Below are 24,468 nucleotides of genomic sequence, written 5' to 3'. Positions count from 1 at the left end.
GATGAAATGTGGCATAGTTGATTTCTTTCTCCAAAGAGTGTTTCCTTGTACTGGCCATTTGATGCCTTGTTCCCCTATATTGATTTCTAGCTTGCTGTTTGCCAAGCACAGCAATTGCTGATCTTCTATCCCAATTCTAAACTAGCTCACGTGACCTATCTGTTTATAACCTTTTTTTGTCCTGGCACTGTAGCTTGGTTTATATAATGGAATTGTTGGGTGAGTAGTGTTGCCTCCATTCCTAAATTCAAGTCTTTCTGGGATTCTAACATAAAACCTTCAAGACCCAATTTAACCAGTTGACTGACGTGTGTCCATTGTAAATGGAAGGTTATTCCATTTGCATTATCCATGATTCATCTTTATAAATCACACGATTTCTTATGTTGTTGAAGTCAAAACTTCAGTAGAACTTGTGCAAACCAAATTCCAGACACTGCCCTGGCTCTACTTTAATGTGACAAGCAACTATTATCGTGTCAGTCATGTCCTATGATGAAATATTATTAGCTTGTGCTCATTCCTCTCACACAAAAATCGCATATACGATGGATCTTACAAAGATTTTGTGATAAGGAGTTGTACGACTCTGAATGATAAGGGTTTTTTTGGTTCCAAACACTGCACGACGCAGGGATTCCTCTGTTTCTAACAAAATCTTCCTTAACCACCAAACCCTAAAAACCTCAATTTCTCCAAAATCCCAACCGACCTGTTGATTCAAAACCTCAAAAATGGCCCTCAGAACGAATCTATTTTTTCCAAACACAATTCTTCAACGTCCGAAATCCCACTTTTGTCCCTCCCCCACTACAACCCATTTCAGAACTCGAATCCTATGCACCCACAAAAAATGCAGTAGTGATGCTGATCTTGCATCAGACTTGGCATCAGAAGTAGCAAAAATAAACATCCATTTGGTGCAACGAGAAGAGGCCATGAAGAAAAGCAGAGAACTACTTTTCGCTGAGCTTTGCAAATACTTGGCTTTGGATAAAGAGGAAGTGAAGAGGAAATGGAGCAAAATGGATCAAGAGGAGAAAAGGGTTTTTGATTAAAGGGTTTGTTGAAGAACGGGGTGTCAATTTTCACCCTTTATCTGCTAGGTCTGTCAAGGAAATGATTGGAGAGTACTTACATGAAGGGAAGCCACCTTCACATTCTTCTGGTTCCATGCTGTTTCCAGGTTTGAAGAGGATAATGGGGTTTTCTCAATAAGTTCAAACGTATAAGATATGTCATCTAGTGATAGAAACTTAATCGGAATGGCTGGTTTGTTGTTTGTTGTTTAAGTGCTGGATATTGCTGACAATCGGATTTGGCTTCTTTTTGACTAGTAAAGTTTGATAAATTCACAGAAAAAGAAGATTGATCAGTGAATGCTTTTATTAATGTGTATGATAATTTGTTTCCCCTGAAAGTTGCTCCGATGTTCTTTTTATTGAACATTGGTGGAAAAATCATGGTAGACACCAATTGCCAGGGTTATTAGAATGGAAATGATGTCTTAAACATCTGTCGTGCAAATTCATCTGAATTCCTTTCTGATTTCTGACCATAGAGCTTCACAGCCCCTCTGAATCCGGTAAAGCTGCCCCCCTCTTACATATAACGAGCAGTGATACCTGAATCTAAACACACCAACCTCAAGATTACTGCACTCGCGTTCTGCTGACATGAATTCCATGTTCCAATCTATTTTCTGCAACTCTAATAATAACCCAAAGATTTTGGAAGTGAATAACTAATCAGATCTAGGTGTTGTGGTTATTGTCGGCATACATAGAATTCTCCATAATCTTTTTTATTTCTGCTTGTACAGTACAACTGAACAAAGTTATACAGCAATGGAAAGTTATCCTCAATCTCTGAATATGATCACTGGACAAAAATATCACCTGAATGATGACGCCTGATGTCAGTATCATGATAAAAGTGAAACGATGGTAATCACCTTGTTTTTATGTATTTACATCCGTATACGTGGGATTTCAGCAACTGAAAAGTCTGAAAATCAAAACATAAATTTGAAAAGAATGTTTACATACAGTAACCCCCAAGCAAAAACAAGTTCTCACCACAGCTGAGGCAAATTTTCCAGTCTATTCCTACAGAGGAGTGAAAAATTCTTCAGATATATAGCTGCCTGCACACCACAGCTGAGGCCTCAGCTGGACAGTAAGGACACTTGAATGACCGGGAGCTGCTTTTTGATAGCTTCATGATTGACTGCTTGCAGAGAACATGGAAGCATGGCAGCAGCATCGGCGGATTCTCCTCATTGCCTTGATCCCGACTTACAGGACAGACAAAAATAGAATGGAACTGAAATTCCTTTCCCAGCTCTACTGGCACTGGCAACTGTTTCAAAGCCTGCCACTCTTGTTTCTTTGCAGCCATTACATTCACCAGCTTCAAGAGAGTTGGCAACCCTTCAATCCCAGCTGCTATTGCCACACTCAATGGACTCTGAAGGGACTGGCCAATGAATTTGCAGAAATCCCTATTCAACTCCTCAGTCAACTTCTCCCAACAGATTGGAGCAAACAGTTCAGAGTGAGGACATTTTTCAAGTCTGCCCATCCACATAATGCAAACTGTTAGCTTCTGAAACTCTTTCATGTGACTAGAAGCAAAAGAAGCAAGGTGAGTTTTCACATAGTTGAGGGCATCAGCACGACTTCCTCTCTTCAGAATCTCCACAAACTGCTGCTGGTGAAGCTTCAGCTCAAGGTTTGAACCATTCTGCTTTAGTTTTTCACGGTTGGTAGAGACCCACTTCAGAGCTGGCTCAATATTTTTAATCCTCATTGCCTCGAGTATTTGATGTAGTTCCAAGAGATGAGATCTTAGAGCAGCTGCTTCTGGTTCTCCAGCTTCATTTATTAGGCAATCTCCAAGATCAAACAAGCCTTGACGGTAAAAATGACTTGCTATTATCTGATTAATGATATGAAAGTCAAAGTCAACATTTCTGTATGCCATGGATAAGTCAGGAAATGATTTTTCAAGGAGCTTAGGCAACTTGCTAAGATTTAAATTCAATTCCTTCTGTGACCCTTCTAATTGCTTGAGAGGAGCAATTGCGATAAGCTTGTGCTTTAGTTCTGTGAGAATTGATTTCTGATCAATGGGAAACATAGGATCTTCATCTGACTGGATTTTTACCAATGCCTGCTCAATTTCATGGCTCACTTGATGGATCACTTCATGAGATTTAGAAAATGACAGTTTTTGTTTCTTAGCAACACGATCAAATGCATCTTTGGCAGTACTTGGTACCATTCCTGTAGAAAAAGGAAACCCAATAACATCACTCATCCCAAATACAACAATTAATAAGTACTGATTTTACTTAAAATGGTGGAATAGCATAAAAATTCTAAATCACACTTGCTAAACAATAACAGATACCCCCATTATAGCTATTGCCAATAAATTGTTGAGCACCTCATAGATACAAGCAGGCAGAACAGCAAACTTTAAACAGCAGTAAGGTACAAGAGAATGGAAATTTAACAGAGAAAAAAAAACTGTCATTCATCTTTTCTGTCAATCAATCAAAACAATGATTGCACTAGTTATTCACCACAATCATTTTTCCAGCTTTTAGGTTAAATACAGGACACATATCCTTCTCTAAGAAACCAAGAAGAAGAAAAAAGAAAAGGTAAGGGATACAAATTAAATACAGGACACATATCCTTCTCTAAGAAACCAAGAAGAAGAACAAAGAAAAGGATAAGGGATACAAATAACAGACAACAATTAGGAGATCGTCCCAGCTAAAAACTAATTAGGGTACATACCAAGCCTATAGATGTTGTTAGGACACAAATCACAGACAGCATTACAAGATCATCCAAGAGGATAAAACTTGCATGATAACAATAAATACAGAACAGAAAATACACTGACGAGTAATAGAAGTCATCAATTCTGGATGGAGGCATTGTTTGGGAAACATGGTTGATATAACACTGTAGGACTTTCTCTTCCTGTTTCTTCACTTTTTTCTCCTTCTAAACTCACATGATAACAACAAATACAGAACAGGAGATGCACTGACAAGCAACAAAAAGTCGTCAATTCTGGGTGGAGGTAATGTTTGGAAACTTGGCTGAAATAACACCTTAGGACCTTCTCTTCTTGTTTCTGTTCATTTTTTTATGATCAATCTTTAACGATCAAATGTATATCAATGGATCGACTGGTGTAGGTTCAATTTAATAAGTGGCACACCAGAACAAGAAGAGGGAGTTGTTTGAAGTGGGCCAGGCAGAGGGGTGTTATAGTCGGTTGCTCAAAAGGACTATCAAACGAAACAATCATCCACCCGTTTTAAAGCTACCAAAGTTCAAAGCAACCGGCATGTAGAAAATCATCAACAATTAACAACGAGAAGTTTAAGATACAATAAGCAACTTCAACTTCAATACACCGTGAGATCATTTAATCATCAATTACAATGATCCGTGGTAGCAAAAATCAAAGGACTCCCTCCACTCCCAGAAACCAGAAAACCAATAAAACAAGGAGAAATACCTTTTCTTAGTTCTCGAAAAACCAGGAACTTACCCTCTGCAATCAAAATAACACTCAGTCATTACACACAGAGCACAATCACAGCAAAACCAAAACCTCAAGCAAGGTTTAACCAAAAACAACAGCACATGCGCGTACAGATTAGTACAAAAAGCATAATCTAACATAATACACACTCAATTGAGTCTCTCCAGACATTTATTATTATTGTTGTTGTTGAGGTTTTATTTGGAAATTAGAGAAATGAAAAAAGAAAAGGCAAACTGGTACCTATTGAAATAAGAGAAAAATGAAGCGAATTTCAAGAAAGAAACTGTGACTAACTGCTATATGAAAGCGAATTTCGAGAAAGAAAATGTAACAAACCGCTATGTGAGTGAGTAAGATATTGGCAACAGATCACAGTTACTTAAAATTAAATCTTGTAATTGCCCAAAATCATAATCAAATTTGTATTTCGATAAAGATTAAAGAGGTAAAGGGAATGGAAAATGGAGATACCTTACCTGGAGAATGTTACTGGGGGAAGGGGACTGCGAGAGCGAGCGAGCGAGGGAGAGAGAGAATGAGAGAGCGTGGGAATCGAGAAGGAAATCTCGTAAGAGGACTCCGTTGGAGAGAGAAACACGTGTGAGTTTTATGTTTCTTTGGACGATATTACTCCTCATTTATTTCTTATTTACCTCTCATACCCACCTAGTATTCAACTTTTCAATTAATATTTTGATTATTTTTTATTGGACATGTTTACGTGGAGAAGCTGTGAAATAAAATATTAATTAAAAAGGGGTAATAAAAAAGTGTATAGAATCTTGCGAATACGGTAAACTGTGTTTTTAAAAAATTTAAATTTTTTTATTAAAATTTAATATAATTTATATGTTTTAAATTATTTTAATGTGCTGATATTAAAAATAATTTTTTAAAAATAAAAAAATTTATTAGCATACATTTCGGCACAAAAAGTTATTTAAAAAACAACTGTTATCACACTGTCAAGCACCCTTGTAATCGTGTGTTTTTTAAAAAATATTTTTTTTAATTTTAATTTTTTAATTATTTTTTAAATGTATTAATGTAAAAAATAAATTTTAAAAATAAAAAAAATATTATTATAATATATTTTTAAGTTTGCAAGTGATAAAATAAACTATAAAACAAGAGGGGAAGATTTCCTATGAATCCTTCTTTAGCATTTCAAAAGTTAAAGATGTGACACCTTTTTTTTATGGAAATTTATAGTTTTAAATTTATTGAAGTACTAGATAATTAATAAATTTAAATTTAACGGTCTAAAAAATCCCAAGAATTATCCTTCTTTGAACTCTACAAAGAGACAAACTCATCCTCCCTTAAAATCAATCAAAAAAATAAAATCATCATCTCTTTCGGGAATGTCCAAGAGACAGACCTAGCCTCCCTTGAACTCCTTCAAGAGATGGACCCGGCCTCCCCTGGTTTCACCGGAAAATTTACTCACTTTTCTTGGATTTAGCCTAGGAAAAAGAATTCAGTGTTTATGGGTTATTCTACATTTAACATTATAAACTCTAATCTCTTTATATCAAGATAAATATATAAAATTTCCTTAAAAATCAATTATATTTTCATCAAATATTAATATAAATATGAGAGATATATATTCCTCGTAAAATACTATCAATATAAAATTACACTCCAGATCCTCTTCTTACAAAATAATAAGATTCATAAGCTATAAATATACCATGAAATTTTCAAAATAAATGTTCATAATCTCCATTCTCTATATATATATTCTATCAAAAGAAATCTTTTGCAAGTACTAGCCACAAGTCACCATGGTCTACTAAACACCAAGGCAATGTTTGGAAACATGGTTACAACCATATTTTCTAAAAATTTAAAATTTATTTTTGCTTAAAATTATTTTTTGTTTATATTTTCAAATCGTTTTGATGTGCTAATGTCAATAATTTTTAAAAAATTAAAAAAAATTATTTTGATGTATATACAAGCAAAATACACTTTAAATCGTAATTGTTATCACATTCTCAAATACTTTCTAAATATAAGTTACCAACCACCTGACTAGGAAAAATAAATAAAATTATTTGGACCAATTGATTAATCAATTATTCAACTTAGAACCTTATCCCTAAACTATTTTAATTTTTTACACATCGTGGATCAATAACGTCAATCAATAACGATATGGAAGTAATAAAGAATATTTGTGCAAAAGGTGATAAACAGAGATATGAACATATTATTTACACAAAAAATGGATGAAAGTAAATGATTGAATTTTATTTAAAAATCAGTGTACTCAAACAAACAAAAATTAAGAGCCTATTTATTTTTGAAAATTTTTTATTTTTTTGTTTTTAAAATTATTTTAACATGCTGAATTTTTAAAAAATAATATTATTTTAATATATTTTTAAATAAAAAATACTTTAACATACAATAACTTTTACATGTAAAAAAACCTATAAATTCAATGGAGAAAAAAAATGAAAAGGTGGTGTACTAGTACAATTATTCCAATTTTAAACTGCCAACAACTGTCGTATGACTCGTATCAGAACAGAGTTACAGTAAAACCTTGGAAGACAACTCCTAGGATGACATCTCGAAAGTAAGAATAAAATCCGTGAAATAATTACAAGAACACAGAATCACGCTCCTCGTTCCTCAACAATCCGTTGCTACAAAATTTGCAACTGAATCACTACCATCCTGACTCTAGATTACTTTAGAGCTAAGAGCACCAAAAAAATAAGGGGAGCTGCTGTTGAGGACAGTAGCACTTCTTTTTCCTCTCCAAAAATCGGTATCCAAAGAATGTATTATTCTGTTTGAATGTGTAAGAGCACAACAAGAACTCGTAAGGAACGTCCCTTTGCTGCCGTAAAATGGAGCTGTACCCTTTAATGAAGAGCTCACTTCTTGGTTCTTTCCATTTTTGTTCGAACTGTCTCCAAAATTATCTCCGTCTCTAGGTCAAACATTCTATTGACAGCATGCATAATCTCAAGCATCTCTTCTGGTTTTTGGCAGTCACTCCTCCCATCACATCTTAGTTGCTGCATTGGACCATGAAGGAACTTCTTCATCATACCCATGCTAAGATCATAAATGGCTTTCTTCTGTTTATCTGTAATGTCACCGATCTTTGACAAACACTTGTCTACTTCGGAAGCTCTAATTCTTTCAAGATAAGCTCGTAGCTTCTTGATGGTGGGAACGGCCTCTAGGGAATCCTTCCAAGCTTCAAAGTTCTGCAATTCCTCGGAAATAATTGCTTGTGCTTCGATAGCTTTCCGGAGGCGATCCTCCTTATTGGCTGCCACTACATCCTTGAGATTGTCCACGTTGTAGACTTCTACTGTTTCAAGATCTGAGACACATGGTTCTACATTCCTGGGAACTGAAATGTCAATGAAAAGCCGCCTTGCCATTTCCGTGTCTGCAGGGAATGTTTGCACGTGCTCTTTGAAGAACAGCGGAGTCTCTGATGCAGTGCATGTGAAAATAACATCTGCTTCGGCAGCACATCCCATCATTTCTGAAAGCGGCTTATAGACAATCTGAATATCCTTGAGCTCTTCACGGATTACGGCAACTTTCTCCTCAGTTCTGTTCACAACCACCATTTCTTTGCACCCATTGGCAGCCAAGTGTTTTATCACAAGCTTCCCCATTTTGCCAGCTCCAATTACTAATACCCTAACAGTAGCATATGAAGACTCTGGAAGCTTTGTTAATGCAAGCTCTACAGCAGCTGAACTGACAGAAACTGACCCTGAGGAAATGTTGGTTTCAGTTCTGACTCGTTTCCCAGTAATGATTGCATGCTCAAACAACCCACCAATTTTCCTATTAAAGCCATCAACTCCTTGTCCAAGTTTTTTAACTTGCTTCACCTGAGCAAGGATTTGACCCTCTCCGAGAACAATCGAGTCGAGCCCAGAAGCTACTTCAAAAAGGTGTCTTGTGGCATCTTTATTATACAACATAAATCGGTGTTGACAAAGCTCTGAAGCAGGAACCCCGCTAATCTGTCAAAAGAAAATTTGTTAATTGGACCATGGTTGACATTGCTTTTAAAATTATTTCTAATATGAACAATTTAATATGATATTTTCCTAAAGATGCATCCTTATTCAATAGATGTTATGACCAAATACATGTAGAACAGTATTCACGGTTGATTTAGGTAGAGTTGATATCAAATAAATTTGAAAAGTCTATATACAGTAAGAAATGCCTAGGAATTTCCCGATATTAGCAGGCTAGGCAGATTTGGAGCAGAATGAGTCCGATCAATTAAAAAGCACACTCGAATCAAAAACACGACTTATAGGTCTCTCTCTCTCTCTCTCTTAAGATGCACAAAAGAAGGCAAATAAGTACCTTCGACATCCATTCAGTCACTTCTTTAACTCCACGATGTTGGGACAGAGCCACAGCATATATTTCCATTCTGTTACAAGTGCTAAGAACAGCAGCCTCTTCTATATGATTTAAAGCACAAAGATCACTAATGGCTCGAGGCCACTGGGCTTCTGGGATGGCAAGTTTCTCACGAACATCAACCGGTGCTGTGTGTACATTGAGTCCAATGACAATAAGGCTGCTCTTTTCCTTTGTATATCCTGATATTAGGCATTAACGTTTCAGCAATTAGCATCAATGGACAATTGCCAGGTAGGTTTGGCAAGAAGGCATGTAAGAACAAGAAAATAAAAACAGAAAAAACCTGAAAGTATAGCTACAGATAAAGGAAATTAGAGATTTCATTAAGACCATTAAAGGACGTCAACAAGCAGTTGTCAACACAACCAAGAAGGTTGGTATCAACTATCAACAACTTCAGCGCTTGGGCGACACAAGACACTGCTTCTTCAAAATTGGTAGAACCTTTTTTTGCTAGTTAATGACATCGCAATCATCCAACACCCATACAAGCAAACAATTAATCTAAATACACACAAAATTAAGCGATCCTTTTAAGTTAAATAATTTTTTGAACCCAAAAAAAATCCTCCATGATCCATAACAACAACATTGAAACTTTCTTGTGTCATCAAATCAATTTAAGATCCTTCCACATCATTATTCTTACTGCACAATACTCAAATCACCACCACCATTATCATCTCTTTCTTCTCTAATAAAGCTAAATTCCAATACTTTTACAAGGTTTCAAGCCCATGTTTCTAAATAGAAAGTGGATTTTTGCAAGCTACAAAAACGGCCGTTTTGGACCACGTAATAAAATGCGCGCGTACGCGTTATCCAAGTCCCACATAATCGAAACTCAAAACTCAACAAAAAGGGAAAACTCACTGTCAATTGCAGAAGCCTTGAGCTGCTCAAGAGCGATAACATTCGATCTCTTCGATTCTTCTTTATGGATTGAACTCAAATTCTGACTCGCACTTTCACATTTCAAACAAAGTCTTTGGTTTGAAGCCGATGTCCTTCTACTGTCCAAGGGTTTATAGAAGGTCTGCGACTGAATCTGAGGACAAGGCACAGCCTGTGAGCGGAGGTTACCATTTGATTGTGTAGAAGAAGCAATAGAGGTGGCGAAACCGCCCGCCGCCGCCGCCATCGGTGAAGAAGGAGATGGGGGCGGCGACAAGAGAGATTGTAAAATTTGATCCCCGAGTAATGAGAGGAGAAGAGAGGAATGGAAGAAAGGAATAAAATTTTCAAGTTTTATGTTGGGTGAGGTTTGGTGACAAAAGAGAAAGAAGACAAACAACCACTACTGAATTATTTATTAGGCACGTTGAAACGGTCTCGTTTGGCTTTGGGTTACAACTTCTGCCTATCCATTATGACTTCTGCTTCCTCTTTTTTTCCTTCTCTCTCTAAAAGTTGAGGATTTAGATTTTAGATAGATTGGCAGAATAGAATAGTTGAAGTTGTTTTTTTAAATGTCTTTTATTTATAAATATATTAAAATAATTTATTTTTAATTAATATATAAAAATGATCTAAAAATAAAAAAATTAATTTAAAATAAAAAAATTGAAATTTACTGAGATTGCAGTAGAAACAAAACAGAGTCACCTGGACAGAAGGGAAATGGAATGGGATTTTACGCGTTTTGTCCACACGCCACCGTGGACCGGACCGAGGAACAAGGAAAGGTCAGCAGTTTGATTCTTCTTGTAGCCACCATGGATTTGTTTTTAATAATTCATCCTCCGTTATTTGTCAACTATACAGGGCTCATGTGTTTTGTTTCTAATAATGTAGGATTGTAGATTAACTAAGATAAGATGTGGGACGCACCTTCACATATGATAAAGGTGTTTATTATAAAATATATTCATGTAATTATGGATGATAATTAATTTTGTTGCGGAAATATTGATTTGATAATATTTCAATTCTTGTAAAACCAATTTTATTTTATTTTTTTTAACTTGGAATTTGAGTTTTGAAAAGATTAGAATGTTGGATTTGTTCACGAGAAAGAGATTATGATAGTGTTTATAAACGCGGTTAAAATTGTTTTTTTTAATTTTAATTTTTTTTATTTTTAAATTATATTAATATTTAAAATAATATTTAAAAAATTAAAAAAACACTTAAAAAACAACTCTTTCATCACTCTTAGATGCTATTTGGATATGCTGCTGCGGTCACGGTTGAAATTAAAATCTGCAACATAGTGTTTGATTAACACCAACCACGTTTTTAATTGGCGTGGGTCCCAGTCCAAAACTAAGGTTGGACTGTAGTTTTTGAAAAGCAATTACCCATTACTTTTCATGCGTTTTCTCCTCTCTCTCATCGCCGACACTTTCCCCTTACTTTCCTAACAGTCGCAAAACTTTCTCGTTCCTCACCCCAATTGTTCACAGCATGGTTAATTGGCAGATCAATTTGGCCATTGATCTACAAACTCTCATTTTCCACCTTCCCCCGACTGTTCCCCTCTCTCGTCTCTTGTCGACAACAATCCCGTTTCAAAATTTTGCAAAAACAACCACGTACAGGACGACACCAGTTCTGAGAGCATCCTTCTTCCCCAGTCCCTTCTTATTTCCAAACACCTACAAAGATCATCACCCAAACCTTCACCGATCTATTCCTCCATTGTTACCATTGCAGAAAAACCCAATAGCTTCGTGCTGGGAAAGGTCACATGAGCGAGAGACTCGTAAGTACCTGCCTTATCTTCGTCAATTTTTTTTAAAATTCAGCTCAAAATTTCATTTCTATTTTGGGTCTCCATTGTTTCTTTTTGCAGAAAAACACTGCAGAATTGTGCTAGGAAAAGTCACATAAGAGAGAGACAGAGGTAAGTTCTCGCCTTTATCTCCATTTTCATTTTTTAGCTAAAAATTGCATTTTTGTGATGCTGCATGATCTGTTTACTGTGCGTTCTTGGTTTGTTTGAATTGAGCTAAAAAGAGTAGTTTGATGTTGCTGCTTCTTTTCTGTTTATTATGCCTTCGTCAATTTTTTCATTGAGCAAATTTCATCGTATTTCTGTGCTGCTTCATGACTTGTAATGTGCATTCTTTAATTTTTTTTTACTTGAGCTAAAAATTTCATTTTTGTGTTGCTGCTTGGTCTTTGTATTGTGCGTAATTATGTGTTGTTCTTTGTTGAAATTTGTTTTTCTGATGATGTCTAGCTTACAGTGTTGCTGCTTCATTAAAATTAATTAATCTGGAAACAATGTGATGCATTCATGCTGATCTGTTTACTATGCACATTGAGGTTGTTTCTGCTTGATAAACTATAGAGTTCTTTACTGTGCACATTACATGTGTTTTATATTGGAATTAAGGTACCATGAAATTAATTTTGGGTCAATTGGATTATTTGCTCTATTGTATTATGTTCCCAATTGAAATATCTTGGCCCACTTCGTTGGTTGGTAGTTTTCCTACTGTTACAATAAAAACTAATTTATTTCTCTGCTTTTCATTTCATAATATTTACTTGTTTGTTGAATTTGATGGTCTTGTCCATAAATGCTGACTTTTTTTTGGTTGTTGGTTTAGATATTTCCCTTTTCTCTTTAACAAGATTTTCATACAAGACATGGTCAATAATACATGTATGTAGATCTCTTAGTTTTCTAGTTTCTCATATCGCTAGTAGATAGCAAAACCTTGATTATTGCTAGAAAACATGGTAAGATAAATCTCATAATATTAACTTTCAATGAGACCTGCAGAGGCCAAATTCTAGTATAGCTCACACTTTTGTGATTTGTAATATTGGACATGGATATTATGATGGATTGTGATAACCTTGTGCACAATATAGTAACAAAGGCAAGAGGTATCACTTCTAAGAATTTAGGCGTTATGGACAACCAAATGGTCGGAAAGAAGTGTTTAATTGCTTATATGTATTGCTTGTCTGCTGTTGTTCTTTGTTTAAATCTGGTTTTGTTTTTTTATGTCTGCTACCAGCTGACAGTGCTGCTGCTTGATTATTTTTTTACTGGAAACAATGTGATGCTTTGAAATTTCATTTATGTGTTGTTCTTCATGGTCTGATATGTTTACTATGCACATTGATGTTGTTTCTGTTTGAGCAACCATAGCTTTCTTTACTATGCATGTGTTTATTGTAATCGTAATGAGTGCCCTGTTAGCATGTCATGTAAGAATACTTTTATTTCTACTTGTGCAGTCAAAATCAGAATTTTAAGTTTTCTTTTGTGTGTTTGCATGATGCGAAAGAAAGTTGGGTTACTTTGAATGTAGAAATAGATTCTGTTCTGTTTGTTTTTTTCCCTCCTTTTTTAGCTTCCAAACAGCATGATGACAATGAAGTGTTGCTTGATAATTCAAATATTATATCATGGCTGAAACTGAGTTTTCTGAACAGATGAAAATTAATGGGTTTCAATTAGTTTTCATTACAAATTAACGGGAACATTCTCATTCAAATACATGCATGGTTAATGTTTGTTGCTAAACACACAACTTTTATAAATGCTAAACATTGAGTGTTTTATTATTGTTTTAGTCCACGGTTTATGTATGTGCCACAATGTAATTGATTGATTTCAAACTTTTGTTAAATGTTTTAAAAGATATCATGGAAGGTCTTGAATCTTTTGATAAGACTGCTTGGACAAAGGAAATGTTGCAAATATTTTGTGATATATGCATTAAGGCAATTGATATGGGAATGAGATCTAATATTCATTTTGATAAAACGGGGTGGAAATTTCTCTTAACATCATTCAAAGAACAAATTGGCCATGCATTCACCAAAACACAATTGAAAAACAAATGAGATGGATGCAAAAAGGATTGAAAGATATGGAATAAGCTGGTTTCTGAAACTGGTGTTGGCTGGAATAGTGAATTAGGCACAATTTTAGCTAGCAATGAGTGGTGGAAACAAAAAATTCAGGTACATTCCTTGTTATCCTAACACTTTCTTTTATTATTGTCAAATTCCAACACCAAAATTTTACTAGTCTTGATCTTTCATTACTTGATTTAATTTATATGCAGGAAATTAGAGGACCAAAAAAATTCAGACATGTCGGTATTGAGCCATCTTTGAAGAATAAATTTAATCGAATGTATTCCAACATTGTCGTAATTGGAGCATTTGCATGGGCTCCTTCATCAGGTGTACCTGCTGACAGTGATGTTGATCCTGGAACAAGCAATGCCGACATTGCTCATGATGGTTTGGAAGAGAGCAGCGGTGATTCGGAGGAAGATGTGATTCCAGATTTCCAGACTTACATGGCTCGAATGGTTGGAGGGATAAATATGTCTAGCAGCAGCAACACAAAAAGCGGTGGCAAAAGAAAAGAATGAGATCATTATGATGTGCGAGGTAGAAAGAAGAAAACATCTGGAATTCAGCTGCTGTCAAGGTGCAATCAACTACTTGAGAGTAAATCGACTAAGAGTGATTCCACGTCTGTTAATTTGGATCAAGAAGGCTGTAGTATTCACGAGGTGATGGCTGAGCTGCACTCAACTACTTAAGAGTATATCGACTAAGAGTGATTCCACGTCTATTAATTTGGATCACAAAGGCTGTAGTATTCATGAGGTGATGGTTGAGCTGCACTCAACTACTTAAGAGTATATCGACTAAGAGTGGTTCCATGTCTGTTAATTTGGATCGCGAAGGTTGTAGTATTCACGAGGTGATGGCTGAGCTGCACTCAATTCTTGGAGTTTCAATTGAAGATGAGTTTCACGACTTTGCTATAGAGTATTTGAGTTTAAGAAGGAAAAGAGAAATGTGGGCTAGTATGGGTGATAAGGAGCAGAAGTTGAGATAACTACAACGAATGTATGCACGCACTAAACGTGCTTAGCTGACATGGTATTATTATATTTTCTTAACCATTAATCAATTAACTATTCATTTGCTTAATTTATTTATACAAGTTTATTTTATTGTTGTAGAATAATGGGATGCCGGTTTTAAAAATGAGTTTTTTCCAATTACCGAAGTTTATCCGAGTCATTGTATTCTTCCATATTTTGTGTTGAGATATATGGGCATTTTCATTTGCGGTAATTTGTTTACTGTTGTATTTATATTAAACTGCTTTTCGGGAGCTAATATACTTGTATGAGGATATTGTTAGTTTTTAATGTTGTATTTTATCAATGAATTAAAACTGTCACTTCTGTTGTTATTAATGTTAAATGGTTGATCATTGGATTGAATTTGTTGGTAATTTTCCTTCACTGTGGTGTTCCCTGAAGGTCTTGAATATTAAGTGTTGCTGTTAAAATGTATGTTCTATTATAATATACCATGTGCAGCCTTGTTTGTTTTCTTTTATGCCATGAGTTAATGGGATATGTTACCTTGTGTGTCCAACTATAATTGTAATAAACCATGTGCAGCTACTGTGTGAAATATTGGTGTGTTTTCTTTTCTGCCATGAGGTGATGGGAGCTGCAGCCTTGTGTGTGAAGCTGTATTCATTGATATACCATGTGCAGCTACTGTGTGAACATTTGTTGTTTTCTTTTTCTACTGTGAATTGATGGGTGCTGCATGGTGATAAGAAAGCTGCAAGTAACTGAGATACCATGTGCAACTACTATATGCTTGTGCAGTGTGATAAGGAGAATTTATGTTCTGTTCTGTAGTGAGAATTGATGGAAGCTGATGCCTTATTTGTTAATGCTATTCATTGTTGTTAACATGATTGTTTCAGCTATTGTATGCAAGTGAGTTTTGAATATTGTCTCAGCTATTATGTGCATGGGAGCCAGTGCATGAAAAATATGTGTATGTGCTACTGTCATTGATGTTTGAGCTGCTGGATTTGTCACCGATTATTGCAATACATGCTGCTCTCTTTGGTGCGTTGCTGTTGGAGTTCATATATATAAATTATATTTATTTTATGAGGTGTCAATTGAATCTCCAGTTACAATTCTTGGAATACAATATTTGTTGTTTTTCATATAATTTCTGTACATGTTGGTGTGTACCGTCATGGTGATAAGAAAAGAAAAAAAAGTGGGCCAAGGAATCTTGAATAATAAAATGAGAACAAAAGGTGAAAAAAATACATGTCAGAATATATTAGCTGTAAAATTAACATTATATGTTACTTTTATAGTCTATACATGTGATAATGTACTTGTATTGTAAGTTGGATAAAATTGCTTGTAAAAGAGACGTAAAAAGCAGTGAGTTTTTTCTATATAAAGAGGATTGTTTGTAAGCCAACTTTCAAAGAACTTTTTTGCTTCATAACAAACCTCTCAAACCTCCTCAACTTCATACAAGCAAGTTGAACACTGTCTTTGTTTGGCTTTACAGGTATGAAAAAACTTATGTTGCACCAACTATTTGATAGTTCTTTTTTATTGAATGATATTTAATTATTTAAATATTTTTATTAACAACATATAATTTTTTTTGTTTTCATGTAATTGAAGTTATGGATGATTCAAGGTTTAATGACATATTTAATGGGGATTTCGATGACAATTATGATAATGTAATGAACCGCATTATAGACCACATTAATTATCCTAGTTGTGAAGGTAGTGGTGCCTCATTTTCTGGTGCTGGAGATGACAGTGATGGAAACGACGCCGATGATAGTAACGATGATAATGATGATGATGGTGATGATAACATTGATGATGACGGTAAATTTATTTTAATGATGCATTTTGATATGAAAAAATTAATTATATGCACAACTAGAGCTATAAACATGTGTTATATTAATTATATGTATAAAGAACCATGTATGGTTTCGTATAATACATGGATGCGTTAGTTGATAAAGGTTTTAAGAGGTCATTGGAAATGAAGTGTTAACATGTTCAGGATTGACACAACCACTTTGTTGAGTCTGTGCACTGAATTAGAAACGCACAATGACTTAAAACCGTCAAGAAGAATAAGCGTTATTGAAAAGGTGGCAATGTTTCTATTTACAATAGCAGTTAGGGCGTCAAATAGACAAGTGCAGGAACAATTTCAGCATTCAGGTGAAACTATTAGTAGATGTTTTAATGAAGTGCTTAAATCATTACGTTTGTTTGCTGTGGAAGTCATAAAACCAGTAGATCCACAATTTACGAGCATACCAAGAGAAATTGCTATGAATCCAAGATTTATGCCACATTTCAAGGTAAGATGAATTTTTGTTTAATTAAGTAGTTTAATTAAGTTGTTCACATGAATATGAAATATGTTATAAATGTTTATGAGTACTTAATGTTTTTTTGGCCTGTAGAATTGTGTCGGTGCAATTGATGGAACACATGTTCGTGCCTCCATATCATCTGCAAATCAAATTCCATATATTGGAAGAAAAGGTGTACCAACACAAAATGTCATGGCCGCTTGTAGTTTCGACATGCAATTCATGTTCGTGTGGACAGAATGGGAAGGCAGTGCACACAATACGCGTATTTTTCTTGAGGCTATTGACAATAACAATATCAAATTTCCAAAACCTCTAGAAGGTTGTGATTTTGACTAAATTGAAGATTTGGTAATTGAAGGAACATAATATTTTTTTTAAGTTCTGTTATTAATTACCATATTGTTATTATTTGCAGGAAAATACAATTTGGTTGATACTGGATATCCAAATGAGTATGGGTATTTAGGTCCCTACAAAGGTGAGAGGTATCACTTCCAAGAATTTAGGCGGCATGGACAACCAAATGGTCGGAAAGAAGTGTTTAATCGTGCACACTTGTCACTACGTAACTTAATCGAACGTTCTTTTGGGGTATGGAAACAAAGGTGGAAAATTTTATAAAACATGCCTGCTTATCCATACAAAACACAAGTTGAGATTGTAGTTGCATCAATCGCACTACATAACTATATTAGAAGGAGATCGCAAGATGATGTAGTTTTTTCTGAGTATGATCGCAACCCCAATTTAATTCCAGATGACTTTTTACCTAATATTGTTCAGGCTTCGGCCGTTCAAGGCTCACAAAGACCTTCATGTATGGATTTTATACGCGATGAAATTGCAAATAGTTTGATGGAACAATAAAGGAGTACATTAATGTATAAGGATATTTCATTTTGTTATGTAATCATAATTACAAAACACCTATGTTTTGGAATTATATATGTGTGTCTATATTTGTCCTTTTAATTAATTCAAATCAAATATAAAACACAAACCATATTAACCAAACAAAAAAAACTGCTTGTTTTCTACCATAATTTAAATCACAGTTTTACCAAACACAAAACTGCTTTTTTTTCTATCACAATTTCAACCACAGTTTTTTAACCAAACACAAGAAACTGTTTTTTTTTAAACCATAACTTCAACTATATTTTTAACCAAACATCAACTTTTTTGAAATCAACCTCACAAAAAATACATTTTATTAAACTGCTTTTTTCAAATCACAACCATAAAAACTATAACAATACTAAATACGCTCCTTACCATCTGCTATGTATTTTTGCTTCCTCCTGGGACGACAGGTAAGGCCTATAACCTGTTCTAAGGCCCATTTCACAACGCTCTTTTTTTTTCTTTTTACTTATCATGAGGAAGAAAATTACCATACACCGGAACTGGTCTTAAGTCTAAAACAATATCCAAACAAAACTTCATCACTCACTCCGAGTCTCAAATGGGCTTTAACATCCTCATACCTTCACCTCTCCCCTCCACCAAAACAATTCTCTACACCAAACCCACTTTTCCCAAACTTGCCTCTGCACTCCAATCTATTCCCAACTCCTTCACCAAAACCCACTTCAAGTTTTCATCCCCAAAACCTACTGCCCACTCCATTTCGGCAGCTGGTTTTGTTGTGTCAATCTACCAAACCAAGCGTCAGTTTCGTGGTGGTGGGGTCATAGCCATGGCTGCCCCCGGATCCGTCCAGAAGTCCGAGGACGAATGGCGTGCTGTTTTGTCCCCAGAGCAGTTTCGGATTCTGAGACAGAAAGACACAGAGTAAGATTCTTATTTGTAACTAAATCTTGTATCTTTTTTTCTACGTTGTTTTCTGGCTTTATGTTCTCGTTAACATATCGGGAATTATTGGTTTGTGTTTTTCTTTTTTATTGTTTTGTCCTGCTTTTGGTTCTGATTCACTTATCAACAAGTAAAACTCAAGTAATTCACTTGAAATGATCTCAATTAGAGACCTTGATTGTTATCCTTATCGAAATGCATGTAAAAAATCCTGTTTGCAAGGAGAATTCTGAGGATGTATCGCAAGAGGTGCATCTGGTTTTCACCTTATTTGGTGGCTTAATGGTTTATTGAATATCGTTGGATCTGGTGTTTCGTTCTGTTGCTTCGTGCTGTTCGGTTTTAAGAAACTTTCAATGATGTTGCGACTTCTGGGCATACAGTCTTTAATATAACCTGGGATTCAGGAGTTTGTAGGAAAATAACTGTGAAAATTGAACTTCGAGGAACAAACGATAAGTATGCAATTTTGTTTTGCAGGTGAGAGATTGTGGATGAAATAGATTTTAAGAAGCTCAGGGAAAAAATTTTAATCTAAAAATTTAACCTGTATGGAATTCCACTGCAGCAAAAAAATAAAATAAAATCCTGGAGCAATAACAGTATAGCCTACTGGTTAGAGGAATCTTTTTTGCAGCTCTTTCTTTACACAATAAGGTACAGTGTGTAGTAGCAAATTGATTTCCTTTACAGCAACAAAACCCTGGAGCAATAGAAGTATAGCCTATTGGTTAGGACTGGTTAGAAGAATCTCTTCACAGTTCTTTCTTTAGTCAATAAGGTGTGGTTTGTAGTGGTAAATTGAATGTAAAGCTTGAGTATAGCTATGCTCTGTTCTGTGATTTGCCAATGTAAGTGATCCCTAGCTTTGGTTGAGAGTAAAAAAGGTAATTGATGTACGCCTTGGCAACTAGCATTTTGCTTTTATGGCTGTCTTTAAGTTGGACGAGTGGCTTTTTAGCGTTCAGTTCACATGCTGTTGTCAGGATGATCATAGATTTGGTGAAGTGGCAATGCTAAAAATATAGACTCGGGTGTTGCTAACTTAGCTGGATGTCATGCTGATTGCCATGACTTACAGAGGCAAGAGGGAAGGAGTAGGGTACCTACATGAAGGGGATGAGCAGCAGAAGATGGGTGTTTGTCAGGATAATATTAGTGTATTAGAATTTTATTGCTGGATGGGGTTGAATTGGCTGTTAGAAAGATCTCAAATTTTCCTTTCTTCTGCGTTGATTCTTCAAAATTGAAACAAAGGACTACAGACGAACATTAGAATCCCCAAATATGGATTCTTTTGCACCATGTTGCGAGATCATATACAATCTGCTGAATCTGGTAATATGAGATTTCTATTACTAGATGAGGTGCATAATGGTCAAGTGCTCTTGAATGAATCCTGTGGATGTTTCTCAAGAAAACTTAGTGAAGTTTGTATTTTATTCATAGTGATTTTTCGCATCGTTTGGTGTCATGCAGGTATCCTGGCACAGGAGAATATGACAAGCTTTTTGAAGAGGGTGTCTACAAATGTGCAGGATGTGGAACACCTCTCTACAGGTCGACAACCAAATTTAATTCCGGTTGTGGTTGGCCAGCTTTCTACGAGGGTCTTCCTGGAGCCATAAATCGCACTGTGAGCTCATTTGCTCTGCTAGTTTCCCCCTTTTCTTTTACCATTTTACAACAATTTATTTCGTGACATATTAACAAGGTTGGCATTTGTTATCAGCCGGATCCAGATGGTAGGAGGATCGAAATCACATGCGCTGCCTGTGGTGGACACCTGGGCCATGTATTTAAAGGCGAAGGTTTTCCAACTCCCACAAATGAACGCCATTGTGTCAATAGTATATCACTCAAGTTTGCTCCTGCAGATTCTTCCCTGTAAAACCTAATGGCGTGCTTGCTTCATTGCCAAACATGTTCAATACCATCGGCTCTGTGTAAAACATGGCAATAATGTTGTGTTTAGCCAAATAAAAACCGACGCAGTTACTATTTATTATACCTTCCCTCTGCCTGTGTCTATGGAAGTCCTGGAATAAAGAGAATGCTGTTATTTAGCCAATGTGCTTCTTGTGATATGAAGATGAGACATTCCTGCGTGGAAGATGAATAGAGTTTGCTTGAGAAGATGACCTGTAAATTAAGGCTAAAAGTTGCGCAAAAAAAGAATTGCTGTTAATTAAGCAATTTTTTGTTTAAACAAAAGACTTGGTTTGTTTAACAAGCGGGTTAACTGTGTCCGTCGCTCTTTTGCTATGATTAGTTGAGTCAATTATTTGAGTCTTTCTACTGTTTAATTATTACATATTTGAGATAGTTAATTTATAAAATCGTTAAAAGGAGTGTGCTGTCATCATAATAGCGTGACAAGTGTCCAGGACATAGAGAGTGTTTGAAAATGTTGTTATGTTATTAATTTTTTTAATTTTTAAAAATTATTTTTGATATTAGCGTATCAAAATAATTAAAAAATATTAATTTAAAAATTAAAAATTAAAATTTTTAAAAGTATTTTTAAAATATAAAAACAAAAATAAATAATAAAGGGTTGTTTGAAAATTCAGTTTTCTCAAAATTCTTCATCTTTTTTAAGGAAAAGAAAACATAATAAATAAAAATTATGAAAGAAAATAAAAATTCAAAAAATCCTTGGTATCCAACTCCAACACAAAAAAAAAAAACCTTTTCCCGATCCAACTCACACAAACAACATTGACAAGATATAAAAACACAAAATATAAAAAACAAAAGTGGACCTCCCAAAAATATTTTCATATATATATATATATATATATATATATATATATATATATATATAAAAGTGTTTGGACTAACTTGTGTGTATTTCAACTAATCTTACGAACTCTAAAATTAACAATTATATAAGTCTCTAATAGTCCAAAGATTTATGAGACTTGAACTAATAATATTTATAGAGTAAACTTAGAACATGACGAATTGAACTATAATATTTTCATACATTATATATACACACACATTTTATAGTTCAATAGTATCAAATACTTTATAATTAAATAATTATAAATAGTTAGATTAAAAATAGAAAGATACTAATTAAATCGTCTTTATACATAATTTAGTGTTTTACTATAATATAAAATAAAAAATATTATTTCTAAATTAACATGTTAAAATGAAAAAAAATAAAAATTTAAAGGAAAAAATATTTTAATTTAAAAAAAAAACATCCACACCATAAAAATAAAGACAGCCTTCGTGTGTTTGTTTATTAAAGAGTTCTTGTTGGCTTCTCGCCTTTACGTTTCCATTTCCTCTTCCACAAACAAATTTCACATTCCAAATTCTCCCCTTTCAATTTCTGTCGGATCCAGAATCACAGGGATTAATTATAAACGTGTGGCAACTGGCGGCCCTCTCCTTTTAGCCCCTGTAAATAGAAACACGAACACAAGACAAGTCATTGCTCCTTTGTTTCAGGAAATATTCTTGATGGAAAATCTTCGTTAACTTTCAGATTGTCTGGTTCAGGAGGGTTGTATCTGTCCAGACATAGATTGAACCGTGGGGAAAGATCTCAGATCTGCGGAGCGCAGCTATTGGTTGTTCCTGTGCTCAAGATAATTAGATTTAGCCCTGTAAGATTAATGTCCGTGTCAGTAAAAACATGTATCACTTAGAGCAGTAGTTAGATTAATTCTTGTGTTACTTGGAAGTGTCAATGGACTTCATCACTGGAAAAGGGTGCAACCCAGCAAATGGCATTCAGCTGAAGAATGGTAGCTTTATCTGGGCCTCGCATGGTTGAAAAAATAACTGTATGCTATTATTGTCTTTATATTAATTTGTAAAACGATTACCATAAATCCGTTGTAGTCTAGTTGGTTAGGATACTCGGCTCTCACCCGAGAGACCCGGGTTCAAGTCCCGGCAACGGAACTTTTTTCTTTTTATATTAAACTGACTTGAAATCTTTGTCGATTTATCACTAACATGAAAAAGGGATATACAAATATTATTATCTTACATGGAGGGATTTTTGTTTTTTTATTGTCTTGTAAGTTATACAAATAAGTATATATATATATATATATATATATTTGCCTATGCTTCAAAAGTTTTCTCAAATTAACTTTCAGAAGATAGAATTTATTGTCGTTTACTTGTTTGAAGAGTAATTATTTGTTTGAAATTGTGATAATGGTTATCATTTAACGTATTTTTTGCTTAGAAATATAACAAAATAATGTTTTTAAATTTAAATGAAACTAATTTATTCAATTTATACAGGTCTATAACTCAAGTTGGAGTTTTTAAAAAGAAAACATGTTTATGACCATTGAATATCATTTTTTATAGGAAAACATAATCTAATCCATAACGAATCACGAACTATAGTTTTAAAACCCGGTCCAGGACCTGAGGCTGGAATCGGGCCGGGTTGAAGAAAAAACAGGGAAAAGAAAAACCTGGTGTGACTCGGCGGGTTGACCCGGCAAGACCCAGTCAAAAACTCGTTTGTAACCCGTTGACTTTTGTTTTTTTAACTAAAACGACATCGTTTTGATTTTTAAAATAAACAATAATTGACTCGGGCGACCCGTCGACCCGGTCAAAACCTGGAACCCGAGCCTTTGACCAGGCCAACCACAAGACCAAGTCTAAAAAGTATGTCATGAACACCACAACTAGTTATCTAACTAAACAACCAACTTGCGTAGCTTTAGTTGAAATAAACTTGAATTATAAGGTTAATATAACTAATGAAAAGAGAAAGATTCAAATATAATAATGGAAAAAGTTTGTGCATCTATAATTATTTAGAGGCAAACAATACCAAGTCCATGAAGGTATTCATGCGTATCACAACATTTTCATCGTGAATTAGGTTAGTATCCGAATCCAAATAACTCGAGGCTGCTTCATCGACAAAATCAAGTAGCACTTGGCAGAACGAAAGAAAGAGCAATGCCTCGTTTTCAATTTGTTGTTTCCATCATGAGATCCAAACACATCCTTAATTGAGGATGGCAAGAGAAAAGAACGGGGATGGGTTTAAAGACAGAAAAACGGAGAAGCTGCAACAACACCTATAAAACCCATGGAATAATAGGGCCAAACCACCATTGAAACCTCACGTTATTGGTATTACGAGATTAGAGATTATTAGCTAGCGTTGCAAGTAGTATCAAAATTTTAAATATTATTAACGTGTTTTTTTATAAAATAAAAAAATAACTATAAATTCAAAACATGATTCATCATAATGCAAACCTTTTATTTACATGGTTAAACAATCCTTGATGAAATAGATAACAATCTGGAATGTCAAAATCATATTTGATAGAACCTTATTCCAGAGGTAACCATATATCTAAGAATCAAATGTATTAAAAAGAAACAACCATTTAGTTGGTGGCTCAGTGGTAAGAGTTTGGAATTAAGATGTTTGCTCTCCTTGTAGTCTCAAGTTTGAGCCATAT

At 34.7% G+C, this 24,468-nt stretch overlaps 3 protein-coding genes, 1 non-coding gene and 1 pseudogene across 6 annotated transcripts; 3 read left to right on the top strand and 2 right to left on the bottom strand.

Moving 5' to 3' along the window:
* Positions 1-6: 6 nt before the first annotated feature.
* Positions 7-1,527, top strand: LOC133705740 (uncharacterized; annotated as a pseudogene).
* A 367-nt stretch (positions 1,528-1,894) lies between these two features.
* On the bottom strand, positions 1,895-5,186 carry LOC133705726 (protein RMD5 homolog). Of its 3 annotated transcripts, none has more exons than XM_062131094.1 (3): positions 5,052-5,186; positions 4,546-4,581; positions 1,895-3,287 (listed from the first exon to the last, which is right to left on the bottom strand). In XM_062131094.1, the coding sequence occupies exon 3, from the start codon at positions 3,283-3,285 to the stop codon at positions 2,131-2,133; it is 1,155 nt and encodes a 384-aa protein (XP_061987078.1). In that variant the 5' UTR covers positions 3,286-3,287; positions 4,546-4,581; positions 5,052-5,186; the 3' UTR covers positions 1,895-2,130. The 3 variants fall into 3 exon arrangements, with proteins under 3 accessions (XP_061987078.1, XP_061987087.1, XP_061987094.1); XM_062131103.1 differs by having other exon boundaries at positions 5,047-5,175; XM_062131110.1 differs by lacking the exon at positions 4,546-4,581 and having other exon boundaries at positions 5,052-5,178.
* Positions 5,187-7,041: 1,855 nt separating this feature from the next.
* LOC133704623 (glutamyl-tRNA reductase 1, chloroplastic-like) lies at positions 7,042-10,340 on the bottom strand. Its single transcript, XM_062129506.1, has 3 exons — positions 9,880-10,340; positions 8,944-9,185; positions 7,042-8,588 (listed from the first exon to the last, which is right to left on the bottom strand). Exons 1-3 carry the CDS (start codon positions 10,145-10,147, stop codon positions 7,470-7,472), a joined length of 1,629 nt encoding a protein of 542 aa, XP_061985490.1. The 5' UTR covers positions 10,148-10,340; the 3' UTR covers positions 7,042-7,469.
* Positions 10,341-18,569: 8,229 nt separating this feature from the next.
* On the top strand, positions 18,570-21,068 carry LOC133704631 (peptide methionine sulfoxide reductase B5-like). The gene is made up of 3 exons (XM_062129518.1): positions 18,570-18,976; positions 20,477-20,633; positions 20,730-21,068. Exons 1-3 carry the CDS (start codon positions 18,648-18,650, stop codon positions 20,886-20,888), a joined length of 645 nt encoding a protein of 214 aa, XP_061985502.1. The 5' UTR covers positions 18,570-18,647; the 3' UTR covers positions 20,889-21,068.
* Positions 21,069-22,851: 1,783 nt separating this feature from the next.
* On the top strand, positions 22,852-22,924 carry TRNAE-CUC (transfer RNA glutamic acid (anticodon CUC)). Its single transcript has one exon. It is a non-coding gene; the product is annotated as a tRNA-Glu (tRNA).
* The last annotated feature ends 1,544 nt before the right edge of the window (positions 22,925-24,468 follow it).

The sequence above is a fragment of the Populus nigra genome, chromosome 1 (assembly GCF_951802175.1).
Source record: "Populus nigra chromosome 1, ddPopNigr1.1, whole genome shotgun sequence".
Taxonomy (NCBI): domain Eukaryota; kingdom Viridiplantae; phylum Streptophyta; class Magnoliopsida; order Malpighiales; family Salicaceae; genus Populus; species Populus nigra.
The sequence above is the reverse complement of the archived record's forward strand: the minus strand, read 5'-3'. Positions and strand labels throughout refer to the sequence as shown.